The sequence below is a fragment of the Eschrichtius robustus genome, chromosome 5 (genome assembly GCF_028021215.1).
Source record: "Eschrichtius robustus isolate mEscRob2 chromosome 5, mEscRob2.pri, whole genome shotgun sequence".
Classification (NCBI taxonomy): Eukaryota; Metazoa; Chordata; class Mammalia; order Artiodactyla; family Eschrichtiidae; genus Eschrichtius; species Eschrichtius robustus.
Window position 1 is genome coordinate 45,577,339 of NC_090828.1, and position 14,249 is coordinate 45,591,587.

The 14,249-nt window shown below is 34.2% G+C and overlaps 1 protein-coding gene across 1 annotated transcript in view; it reads left to right on the forward strand.

The window, feature by feature from the left end:
* Positions 1–14,249, forward strand: part of COL5A2 (collagen type V alpha 2 chain) — a 147,464-nt gene that overhangs the window by 55,052 nt on the left and 78,163 nt on the right. Inside the window, exon 2 of the mRNA XM_068544802.1 lies at positions 10,784–11,008. Coding sequence (XP_068400903.1) covers positions 10,784–11,008 — 225 coding nt within the window. The remainder of the gene's footprint in view (positions 1–10,783; positions 11,009–14,249) is intronic.

The window sequence follows — 14,249 nt, forward strand, 5'->3', positions numbered from 1 at the left end:
AGACCCCTCTTGCTCTTCATCCTTCATATGGATTGTCAGGTTATTACTCTCACGCATTCAAAATCTACAATTAGAGTGTGAATTGTAAATCTTACGTATTCAAACTTGTCTTTCTTTTACATACTCTCTAAAGTAGCAGTCCAATTGTCTAACTTAGAACATAGTTATTAGGAGTGTGTGTTTGTTCAGATATTGGCTCTGCTACTCACTAACTTTGTGATCCTGATTGACTCCAAGCCTCTACCAGGGTGGTTTAAGGATTAAATATAAAATGTACATAGGAATTTAGCATAGCTGTTACAACGCAATATATAGTAGCTGGGTGGCTTAAAAAAAACAGAAATGTATTGTCTCACAGTTCTGGAGGCTACAAGTCCAAAATCAAGGTGTTGGCAGGGCCATGATCTCTCAGAAACCTGTAGAGGGATAATCTTTCCTTGCCTCTTCCTAGGTTCTGGTGGTTGCCTGCAGTCCTTGATTTTTCCCTGGTTTGCAGCTGCAGCACTTTAATTTCTGCCTCTATCACATGTGTCTGTGTTTCTCTGTGTGTTCTCTTCTCCTCTCCTTATAAGGATACCAGTCATATTGGATTAAGGACCAACCCTATTCTAGTCCAACCTCACCTTAAGTAATTACATCTTCTAAGGACTTATTTCCAAAAAAGGTCAACATATCTTTTGGGGGGACACAATTCCACCCACAACTGTATCCAATAAATGTTACCTCCTCCATTCTATCCTGAACCTCAAAAGTTATTTTTTAATTTTTCCAATGCCTTATCCCATTCATAGTTAATCAAACTCTACATATTTTCTATCTGGTGTCTTATGGATTTACCCCTCTTCATTCCCAGAACAACTATTTCTCCTAACTACAGTATAACATTTTAAACTAGTGGTCTTTAGTCTCATTTGCTTCCAATTCACCTTAAATTCTGTTGTTAGATTAATATTCCTGAAAGCTACTTATACATCCTCCTATTTATTCACTTATTCATTTATTCAGTAAGCATTTACTGGACATGTTCTATGTGTCAGGCACTGTTCTACATTCACAATACAGAGAAATGAAATGTGTTCACCCTCAAGAAATGTACAGCCTGATAGAGTTTACATGTAAAAAAACAATAGATAGACTGTTGCAGGTCTTTTGCCAGGTGTATGGACAAGATGAGATCAGAGCACAAAGAAGAGAGTGACCAAATTACATGTGGGAAAGGGTTAAGTCGTGAAAACCCCCCTAGAAGAAGAAGTGTCACTCATAGTAAGAATTCACATCACCTCTTTTTTCCGTATATAGAACCGTTCCCTCCTGTTATGACATGTTTGCCCTCCTCTGCATGCCTCTTTTAGGTGGTTCCTGCTCCCATCCCAGGCAGAGTCTTCCTTACCTCCACCATCTCAAATACCTTGCATTTTTCCAGACCTACTTTAGACCCCATTTCTGTTCACCCCTCCTCAGATAATTTCAGCTCATCGTGATCTCAGCTGTTTAGATTTCTTATCCATAATTCCTTGAACCTAGTGTCTTACATAAACAATGTGCTTCCTTGACTAATTGTGGTCATTGGAGAAATAACTGGATAGAAGATAATTTATATTTAGATAGTCTTTAGTAAATATTTGTTAAAAGCATGATTTTATAAACTTCCTTCTTATTTTTTCAACTAAAAGCTCTTCTGGAGTAGCTTATGTGTCTTTTACTTTTGTATCTCTCTGGCATGGGATATGGTCACAGACTCTTGATAAATGCTTATGTAATCTATGAAAGTGGATGTGGATAGATTTGCTGAGTATAAAATAAGTGAACTTCTAGCACAGATATTTGATACCTTTTTTTCTCACTGTTTTCTAAATTATAAACTGGCACCCATGGTTGAAACTCATTGTCTTTCAAGCTAAATGTTACACAATACAACAATTTTTGACTTCCTAAAATTTCAAGGCAGCATAATCCAGAATTCTGTATCTAAATTGGAGGAATGGTATTTTAATTTGGCTTTGCTGAATTTCCAAATGGCTGTAGAATTGGACCTGGAAAAATGCATTTATAGTTCATCAGAGTGTTGCCAGACTTAGTCATCGGTGGCAACTGATGCCTCCCGTGTTGCTATGTGCCGCTGTCCCGGGTTTCTGCGCTGCCAGGCAGCTCCACGCACCGAAGAGCCACATCCCTGCTCCCCTCTAAGACACCCACCTATGTAGGCATCAGGAGGTTTAGAAACAAGAGTGCTGTTGTTTTACCCTCAGACAAGAGAATAGATGCCAAAGAGATGAAAACAGGAAGTAATGAGTGAGAGGAAGTGCCTGTGCTCCTTCAGGTCCATCCCAGCCGGTTGGTAGAAAGAAGGAGTTCGTTGCTTGTTACCAGCAATGAGCCAGGAGTGATAATATTATACAGCCTGGAAGTGAATTTTTGGAAGAAATCATTTTGGATATTAGTTTTAGCACTTAAAAAAAAAAAAAAACTAAAAAATTGTTAAAGAAAGGAAAGAAAGACATTACAGAACCCTTTTGACTTCTCTGACCTAGATAGCCTCGGTGAAGTGCCCCTCTTAAATATTCCCACAACAACTTGGGTTTGCCTCTAGTTTTATACTTAAAGAACTGTGTCCTTCTAGTCTATTGCTGGAATGGTTCCCTAACTGGTCTGTGAGTTTCTTGAGGATGGGGAGGAATTCGTAACTTGACCTCTGTATTCACAGTGCTTGGCAAAGTAACAGATGGATAATAAATATTTGTTAAATAAATAAACTATATTATCAAAATGCATACATTATGTTACTTTGATGTTTGTTTCAAGAGTAAGTGCATTTACTTTATAATTTGAAACTATTCTTAATGCCGAAGCTATTGGAAGACTAAAACATCCAAGGAAGCCTGAAAAACGCACAGCGAAGCAGCTGCACCGTGGGGGCTGCTGGGATGGTGTGAATTGTGGCTTTCCGCTCTCTCACTGCTATGCATTCAGACTATCCTAGGGTTCGAAGTCCATTTTCTTACCAAAGAGGACATTGAAGGACAGTCAGTATGTGACCAATCTACTCTTCAATTAATGCCTTTTGGAATTCTGCATTCCTTTCACTCCTAGCTTATTTGCAGCCTGCTTTTATAAACATAACTTTTTTTTTTTTTCCCCAAATGATTGAAGATTGTTTTTGTTTGGGATTCTAGAAAGCCCCCAGGTTGATGTTCCTGAGAATTAGCTTTAGTTAATTAAAATAAATAGCATTAGGCAAAGACCTATCAAAACACAGAGGAAGATTTCCAGGATAAGAACCAATAATTCAAAAGGGGCTGGGACTCATGTAGGTTAATGAGAAAATAGAATTAATTTTATAAAAATTTCAATGTGTATGCAAATTTTCCAAAATGAATTCTTGAAATATACATTTGTACAAACTTATTTTTTCTCCTATAAGAAAGTTGCATTACCTTTTGCAACTTCTGTATATTTTGCTTGTTTTTGGCAAGGAAGCTGGACTCCAACTGTCTCATTCCATGGCCTAAACTATGTTCTTGTACTAGACAAGTATTCACTAAAACTTTCTGGATAAATAAATACTGGTTAAATGGATTAAATAATGCCTCCATTCCTTTTTCCAGATTGACTAATTTATTTGGATTAACTTTCAGCAGCAATTTAAGGCAACTTTATTTGTCATATCCTAGTATATTTCATCCCATCCAAAAGTGAAGGCTCATATTTCATCTTTTCCTATACATTAATGAGTAGAGAAACTGAGGCACATATCCTTTACTAAAGTAAACAACCTAGTTAATGTCTTTTTGTTCAACCTAAATCTTACCCTCTACAGCTTAGCAAATGTTCTACATTCTTCTCCTCTGATCTCAACACCAGATAACCCAATGTGTTATCACAAAAAAAGTGTTCCATAGCTATTTGGGATTGAACAAATAATGAAAAGTCTTTTGAAAACTCTAAATCTTCTTTCTTAAAACATGTTTTAAGAAAGAAATGTTTTAAGAAAATAATGTGTGTTCCTTTCCTTTATTTTCTTTTCCTCTACATAAGGGTGTTTTAATTTGGTCTCCATTCATTTACTTATTAAGCGTAATAACTTCTCAGAAGCACTGAGAAGTTATTACCCTTAATAACTTTACAGTTATTGTAAATAACTGTGTTTACAGTTATTTACTTTAAATACAGGTCAAAATCTTGGCTTTTGGCTTTAAATACAGGTCAAAATCTTGGATTCCATTTTTTGTATTTTTCTTGTCCAAACATAGGATAATGAAATATCCCTAGTTTAGTTCTGTAAATATTCTCTTATAATATAACAATAACTCTTTTAAGTTATATAATAACTCTATAATTATAAAACAACTCCACCATCTAAAGCTGCTAACACAAACAACTAATATTCAATTCAATTAACAAATTAATTCAACAAATATTTAATGAGCATCTACTATGATCCTGACTACTATTCTAGAATATCAGGATATATCAGTGGACAAGCCAGAATAAATTGTATCTGTCCTTATAAAGCTATAAATCTACCATGAGGAGACACAAAATAGACAAAAATACAATAATATAGTAGGTTCAAAAGTGCTAAATACCACATTAAAAGAAAAAAAAGCAGGAATTGGTAGATGGAGGGTGACATGGGTGTGTGTGGTAATTTTCAATTTTTTGTAAGGCGGTCAGAGTAAGCTTCATGGAGAAGGTGACATCTGAGCTAAGACTTGAAGGAGATGAAGGAAATCTGAAATGTGGGTACTGTATGTTGCTCAGAATTTGTTACTTAATTTATCTCCAGACTACATAAAAGTCATGATACTACCCATTTGAAGAGAGAAATAGCTAGGCAGATTTTTGGTTCTCTTCTTTATTTCAAGCAATGTCATTGCTGGAGAGAGATTAAGCAGACAGACTTCATTCAAAAAACAAAAAACAAAAAACAGTTTGAAACGTTTCATGCATTTAGGCAGGCATTTCATACATTTGGCATAGCACAAATTGTACTTAATTATTCATTTAGGATTAATATTTGAGAATAGAACTAGGGTTTGCTATAGATATTACTACTAAAATTTCTAGTGTTTCCAATATAAGGCAGGCTCAATTCTCTGTGTGGTGTTTTTACAACTAGTCAATAGTTTGAGCCTTCGGTTGGAGGAAAAAAAAAAAAAATCTATGTCAAATGCATTAACAGACTGAAAGTTGGTTTTCCAGACAAAACTGTAGATGAGCATTGCATGTGCACTGTGTGTAATTTTAGTTTCACATTTTGGCCACAGTCATTTAGATTTCCCAATGATACATGGAAAGAAACTTAAGTAATACCTAATATAAAAGATTTTCCTTTTTATTTTTTCCATTTTAAGTAAAGGAAAAACAGCAGTTTTACTAGTTAACTGGAAAGCCTTTGCATGTGAGATTGAGAAACATTTCATGACTGTATTGAAGAAACTAACTACCTTTGTACAGTTTATCTAATCTCATTATTTGTATGTTTCACTGAAATACTATGTATACATTGTCTTCTTTTCACTTTCTCAGATTTCAAGATAAGTTTTCAAAATTAATTGTTATTATATTGCTTTAGAATATTAAATATGATTGTCCTAGTGGAACAGAAATTTAACTCAGCTCAAATAATCATCAAATGGCTACTTTTGTTCAACTGGTACAAAAAAATAGAGAAGGGCACAAAAAAAGTAATAGTTTGAGTAACCATCCTAAAAAGGGATTTAAATTCAGAGGGCTCATTGGAAAGTGAAAGCCTATAAGTGGATTGAAGAAACAAAAGATGCAAAACTTCACAGGCCTGCTCCATACTCACCCACCCACTCTCTCACAGACCTTGAGGCTGCGGTGGAAAAATATTGTCAAAGTATGTAACAGATCCCCCTCAGCTGTCCCTGGTGGCTTCATATGTATCTTATTTTTTAAATGTTGGGGATCAGATAAGGAAAAAGAAATGATCAGTGTGGAATTGTTGGCACTGAGTCAGAAGGGTCTAAAGGAAGAGCTGAATACTCTTCTTCGTCTCTCTGTTGTGTTGATAAACAGTGCCTGAGCGCAGAAGGAAGGGAGGGATTGCCTTGGAACATTCTCTGGAACTGAGTCCAGCAGCTGGGGCTATGCTGTGCATTGGTAAAGGCAGCATCTGTGCTCTGGTCCAGAGGGACCAGTGGAGCTGCTCTGCTGCTGCTTCTCTTGTCCCATAAAGCATTCTCTGCCCACTTCATGAGGACACCAGCTGACTGTGCCATGATTCTAACCCTTCAAAAACTTTTACAATTAGAGAAACTTTAAATTATGTTAACCCAGACCTTCATAACCAGCAAAGGGACCTAGACCAACTGGGCCAGGCAGGCTGAAGGGCTGCTATAGCTTTTTGAAAATTTTTTCAAAATGTGAGCGGCTGTGATGGACACAGTTTTCTTCCTTTCTGGCCACACAGAAGTCTAGATGTCAGGGGCATACTTAACAAGAACAATCAAGTGACCCATTTCCCTATCATTCAAAATAGGGGTCCTCAGTGCACATCCTCTTTGGGAAGTTTAGGGAAGGAGGAAAGAGAGCTTCATGTGCTATCTGTTTAATAAGCACGTCAATGAACTAGTCCTTCCTGCCTTCATTCACTCACTCATTCATCCACACAGCAAATATGTTTATCAAAGACTGATTCTATGACATTGGATGTGAAGGTTACTGAGATGAACACGTCTGGCTCCCAAGGAGCTCACAGTCCAGTGAGAGAAAATGGTCTGAACAAACACTTGTTTGAATAAGAGATTTAAAATTTCTGTGATGTGCGAGCACATTATTTCTACAAGGAAGATCTTTAGTTAATGTCTACAGAATGTCCAGCATGGGCTTAGGTGCATTTATTTCATATATTTTTCAAAATTTTTAGGTAGACCCCAATAATTTAATATTAAAAATAGAATCACATCTCTCCTGGACAAAGGTTTCAATAAGGCCATTTCTATACAGACTTTTTTGCACAAGTACAGTTATATAAAGGAATGTAGCCCTAGGGTGTGGGCCATAGTTGTCAAGCAGCAGCAGTTCTGATGTCTGAGTTTCTAATTGTCTATTATAATAAGATGGTGGATTTGTTCTGCCATCTAGTGATTAAGAACTGAATTCTTACAACTAAATTTAAAAGCACCTAATCTTTGTGAGAAGACAAATCTCTGAGGATATATGAGAAACACAGGACAATTGAGTTACTCTCAAACAAAACATGGTCAGATAAAATACATCTCTTCTCTCTAAGAGATCAGTGCCAAGATGTTTGTGGTAATGACTTTGCAATGGATTGGTTTAATTTGTTGGAACATTTGATAAGGGAGAAAGAATCATGTAGCTTGGAAGATAAAATTTTTGGAAGTTACAACACCATGGAAGATTACAAAATAATGGCAATACAATAAGATATCTATTGGTCTTCCTCAATTTTAGGAAAATTAAAGAAACATACATAGAAAAAATACAAGTGTCAAAGTATTTTGGTTTTGGAATTCTTTTTCAGATTTTATAAGAAATAATTTTTAAACTTCTGGACCTTCAATTAAGGTTAATGTCAACTTGCATTATTTTATGATTTCTATAGAGGAATCAGGAGGGCGGTATTGACCCTCTCAGAACGTCATATGAGAATTCTTACTTAGTTATTTTTTAATAATATTGTCATTCATAAAATAATTATGTCATGGCTACTTTACTGTAAATTGGCTGCAATTTTGCTTCCTATTTTACTTTTCTTTTTCATTTAAATAAATATCTATGTAGAAAACAGAAGGGACAACCTAATCATAAGGTACACAACTACCACGTACAAACTTGAGAACTGCAAGACACCCTGTATTTTCTACCCAGTGTTTCTTTGTACATGTCTTTCATTCAGACACGAAGAATCAGAGTTCACGAAGTTTTTGTGCCCTCTGTGATGTGCATGGATTCTGTGCCGGGGAAGAGAGGGCAGGTTTATAGCAGCGAATGTGGTTTTTCATCTCCTTGCCATTTAAAAGCATTCCAACTAACTTTCCACATCATATTAAATTTAATTATAAATTCTCAGGGGGAAAAGGACCAGTGATGACTCAGAGTATAAAACTAACTTTTAACATTGTCATTTAAAGCAAGTAATATAGTGCCCCTTGGATTGAGGTCATGCTGTCTTAAACTTTCAGGAAGAAACTGACCTTCTGTGAGTTAACACAGACTGAGAGAATGTGTCTTTTTATTCCAACCTTGAAGGAGCCACAGAGAACAGTATAACTCACCCCTGAAGAGTCTCTCACATATTTTAATGATGTTTAATCAACAACATCATTGTATGTCATCTCATTTTTTGTTTTTCACATTCACTACTTCCCCATATATAATTATTTCATCAGTGAAATTGAGACTTCACAATGATAGTATATATTTTTGAGAACAGAATACATATACTTCCAGTATTTTGCACATGCAGTCCTAGGCACATACCCACTTAACCCTCCGTAGATACATGTGAACACTTTTGCCTCCCAGGGTGTGGGAAGGGAGAAGCAAGCTAACTGAACTTGTGGTGTATCTCAGTTTCAGTCAATGGTATTTAGTGCTTGTGATTGGATATTTCTTTCTCAATCAAAAAATTTAATGAACAAAGTTATTCTTTTTTTACTTAATGGAGTAGTTCGATGGACTATGGGTGTAAGTCCATTTCTATATAGGTTGTGTTTTGTGAAAATATTCACCATGGAACTACATTGTTTCAAAGTGATTTTTCTTCTAAAAGTAACACTGCTTATTTGATGTGCAAATTTCTTATTTTTTTCAAAATAGTTCTGCAGAAAAGCATATTAAAGCAGGATACTTATTTTCTCCTTAGTTTAAAATGCCTATAGTAACACTGGATAGACAGAGCCAATATTCTTTTATTGAGTAGCTATACATTATGTGATAAACATCTTTTGATGAAAATGAAACAGATTAGAAACTTCGTGCTCTTCTTGTGAATAACACAGAAGCCAGGATGTGGTGTCATGCTCTGAAAACAATTTTCCATTTGCCAAATATGTGATGAAAGACTATGTGAGGCAAAGTATTCCATAGAGCAGTGAGAAGAATGTTATCCAAGAAAAACTTTCTGAAGTTAGGAAGATGGATATTTGGCCTAATGTGTTTAAACTGAAATCATTTTCATCCATAGTTCTGTGTTAGCATTTGACTATATTGTGATAAATATATAAATATAACTAAATATATTTCAAAAACTAATTGTAAATACATTTTAAAATTTTTAGTTTTATTTTTGTAAAGTGTAAAGTTAGTGCTGGTGCAGTTAAATTAGTGAACCATAATTTAGATTCATTCATTCATTCATATCCATCCATTGAACAAGTATTTGTTGAATGTCGGCTCTATGCAAGGTATGACATCAAGGTTTAGAAATACCATGACGAACAAGACACACTAGTTCTTACCTTCATAAAATGTACTGTCTAGTGGTGGAAATAAGAAAATAAACAAGGAAAAAAAAAAGAATATTAATTGTGATAAATCTTATGAAGGCAGTGATTTTTGCCTAGCCATTCCATTTTAGTAAATATTTAATTACCTTGCATATAATACAAAATGAATGAATCACTGGATGGATGGGTGAATGCGTTCTTTAAAGAGTTCTGTGAAGCATTTCAATTCAGTAAAGGAAGTCTACTTTTATAGGGTAGTCAGAGAAGAATTGTGGGGGGCAGGTGACAATTAAGCAAACCGTAATAGTGAGCTATCAGAGTCTGAGTTGAGGGATGGAAAGGTAGTGCTAGGCAAAGGGGTCAAGTTGTACAAGGACTGGGAGGGAGGGCCTTTGGGCTTGAAAAAGGAGCTTTGAATTTAAGTAGTTGGAAAGCTCCTGAAGGAATTAAGCAAGGATTATATGATCCACATTATGTTTTAAAATACTATAGTTTTGTTTCTTAAGAATCACAAAGTTAAAGATGTAATATATGTGTTTATTTTATAGTAAATGTATAAGAGAACTACTATGTGTATAACTGTGTGTATATATTTTCCAAATCTGCATTAAATTTTTATCTAAATGTAAGAAAAGTATTTGGCAGATATTAGGTTATAGCTTACCATATTGTTTTGGTTGTGACTTTCCTTAATTAATTTTGATGCAAAGATAATGAATGCATTACCTGTGTAAGCTTTGCATTTCCACTACAGTTTAGGAAACAACTTTAGTTTCGGATGTTTAGTGGAAATCTACTCCATGAAATGGGTCACCATTATTCTTTTTTACCTTAATGTTTAAAATGAATTTAAGTTTTTCTTCATGGTACGAGAATATATATTGTCTTCTGTTGTTGTGGGATTTACTAATGGAAAATTTCTGGTCAGTTTAAAGTCACATAGGGTTCACCAAACCCTGAAATTATGTATTCTCTTTGGAACTATTCTTTTCCTGCTTTTTCAATGGTTTATTTTTATCCTTCTGACATGATCTTACCACGTTTGGTTATTTGTATCTTCAAAAATGATCTTGGGAAGCCTCTCTGACTTAGTATACTTAACTTTGGATCACTTTTTCCCCCCTATCATGCTGGAATATAAGTATCATAATAATTCAATTGTGAATTACATGCTTTGTCTTTAAATACTAATGAAGTAAGTTCATCTGTATTTTGCCTCCTTAGGAGGTTACCGCTTAGCCCAGAGTTTTTTAGAACCCACAAGATGACTCACCTTCTTAAATATTTCCCAGATTCCAAAATTTCAGAAGATTACTAACCTCCTTTTTTTCTTCTTATTTTAGAAGGATATGGTGAAGAAATAGCCTGCACTCAGAATGGTCAGATGTACTTAAACAGGGACATTTGGAAACCTGCCCCTTGCCAGATCTGTGTCTGTGACAATGGCGCCATTCTTTGTGACAAGATACAGTGCCAGGATGTGCTTGAATGTGCCGACCCCATAACTCCTCCTGGGGAGTGCTGTCCTGTCTGTCCACATACAACTGGAAGTAGCAATACCAATTTTGGTAAGAATACTTAGGGCCAACTCAGAATTGGTCCAATGATTCATCTTTATAGTAACAGTGTTTTTTGCTCTCAGAATTCAGCAACCCAAGAAAATAATTAAGCCACTATTCAGTGGTCTTTGGGGTTAATAATTTCTCTCACCCACTTTATCTAACAGTAATGAAAATAAAGTTATTTCTTGTCTTCTTAAAAACCAGGGAATTTTTTTGGCTGCATTTTAAGTGGTTAAGTCTAATTTGAGAATTCCTTGTACTACTTAAGATGGTCATTTATTACCCTGTCCATGCTGGGTGCCTCCAAGATATTTGTTGCTTTTCTATGAAGTCCATTAATATCTAAGAGGAGCTCTAGAAACACATTTCTCTTCCCTGGTGCCAGCTTTGACCTTGGTAATGGAATAATAATTTCTAATGTAATTTATTGCCACAGCACCCTCTATTACATTGGCTCAGAAATGCAGAATGCTTTTAATGTTGGCTAAGAAAGACAAGAGAATGAAATGGATTTCCTTGAGAAAACAATGATATAAATTATTGGTTTTTAAAACTTCTTTTTTGGAGAAAAGTGTCTGTGTTTAACATAACCTGTGTATTTGAGTAACATGTCAGAAAAACTTCCATATAAGAGAAACAAGTTCATATTTATGTGTTTTAGTGAACCAGGTAAGATTAATATTAAACTTTTAGGTTATTTGTTTTAGCAGTCATGAATGGAGACTTGCATGCATCCTTGTCTAGACAGTGTCAAGGCTTTATTTCTTCCCCCAAATTTCACTGCAAATAACAACAAATATGATGAAGTATTCAGAAGTATTTTCATGGAAACATTACATAGTAATTTACCAATTATCCTCTTGGGTATCTTTCAACAGTGACAGTTTGCCTGGAATAAATACCCAAACTTAATTTTTAGCCAGGTAATACGGAAGATATAATGGGAAGAATTAAAAACAAGACACCAAAGGGCTACCTGAAGTAGATACAATCTGCACAGAATCCCCAGGAGTAAAGCAAAATTAAACCTGTGGGAATAAGCAAGTAGTATGTTGGGACAATGGTGGCAAATATCAAAAACCAGAGAAAAATACACAACTTCCTACAAATAGGTGGTTTAGGGAAGCCCAATTTATTCCAAGATGAATAATGAAAAAAAAAAGAGATGACAACAGCATTGATACAAAGATACTATAAGGAAAAAGGTAGGACAGTTTAACGAAATTTATGAGATAAAGAACACACCAGTAAATATACTGTCACAGAACAGATAAAAATTCTGACCAACCATTTAACCATAAACTAAATAAAACTTAATGAAGTAATTGAAAGAAAGAATGTCATAAATTAGAAATACAAAAAGAAGGAATAATGAGTAAATAAGTAGAAGGATAACCAAATCATCATAGGGAAATGAAGATGAAATAGGAAGGTGAACAAGGAGAATTGATAAATTCTGCAGAAATTGATAAATTGCACAAAGTACACAAGGAGAATTGATAAATTCTGCAGAAAATACAATAAGGGATGTAGAAAATAGAAATGAGAAAAGTAAAAATAAAAAATAAAAATAGTGAAAAAGATTTGAAAGAAAATAATATAGAACATATGTAAAGGATAGCCCTAAAGAAGAATCCCAAAGAAAAAATAAATGCAATAGAGCAGAACAAATAATGATATAATCCAAGAAAACTTTTCTGGAGTAAAATTAAACTTTCATTTTGATATTGAAAAAGGAAACCAAGTGGCTAAAAAAATTGACCCAGAAGAGTCAGCATAGAGACATATCTTAGTAAAGTTATTAAACTTTAAAGAAAAAGAGTCTTTTGGAAAATCAGTGAAAAAGAATGGATAAATTCTAAAGTGAAAAACTATTCAGATTAGTCACAGATTTCTCCATAGTAATAATATTCAATACCCAAAGAGAGTGGAACAATATCTACATGTTTCTCAAGGAAAAAAATATGTGGAACCAAAGTTTAAAGATAAATCCATTCTCTCCTTCAAGTATTAAAGTTATGGAAAAAACAGCAAAACACACAGGAACTCTGGGAATCTTTCCATAAATATCTTAGGGAAACTACTATGGGACAAACCCAAGACAACCAAGAGTTAATTGGGGAAATTGTCAAAGAACTGAAGTGAGCATTGATATATATAACTGTAGAAAGAGACTAAAACAAAAATGCAGTTTAGGGTGATGGATGGGAATGTAAATGTTATTGAATCTGACAATATAGAAATAATACAGCTAATAATACATAATGAGAGGAGAAGACAAAAAGGGGTAAAGTAGAGTTGAGTTTGCTAATTCCTCACCTTTAAGAGGCAGAAGTCAAAAAATATCATTCAAAGCTGACAAATCATATAGAAGAAGTATAGTAGCACATTTAACACTACAGAGATAAATACTAGAGCATTTTCTTGTCTTAAATTGCGTGCTGGAAGAAAGTGTGGGGGTCAGAGAAGAAATAGGAAGCACTGTAATTTTTATCACTGCTCATTTTAATGGAGCTAATAGAAACTGTCTAAATAAAGATATGAGTAATATAAAAGAATAATGTTAAATAGTAGAGCCAATATATGAATCTTCTCAAACATCAGAAAGACTAACATACCAAACAATACAAATGTTCTTGAAAACATTATGAAACATTTTTTAAAAATATAATGAAAAATCTACAGCTATATTCTTAAAAAATTGAAAAAGAAAGAATAAAAATATGTGCATTTAGCATCCATCTCAAAAAATTAGAAAAAGAACAACTAAATAAGCTGAAAATAAGCAGAAGAAATTCATAAAGAAAAAATGAGTTGAAAAGTGAGAAAACTGAAATACAGTAGAAATATGTAAATTCAAAAAATAGTACTACAGGAAATCAACAAAATAAATTAACCATAAAATAAGAAATGGTAATGGGAAAATGACCAAATGAAAACAGAGAACATAAAAGAATAATAAAAGGTTTCTTTGCACAACTTTATGCTGATAAATTTGAAAACCTATATGAAATGGATACCTTTCTAGGAAAATATAATTTGCTAAAACTAGCCCTGGTAAAAGGAGAAAAAGTGAGCACACAGATTTCCCTAGAAGAAATAGAAAAATTTGTAAAGCAGATAGACCTACTAAAAGTAGCAGGTGATTTCACAGTTGTGCTAAACCATTACAAAACAGATTATTTTAATGCTGTTTAAGCTCTTCTAGAACATGCAAAGAGAAGGCATACTTCTAATGTCTTGTTAT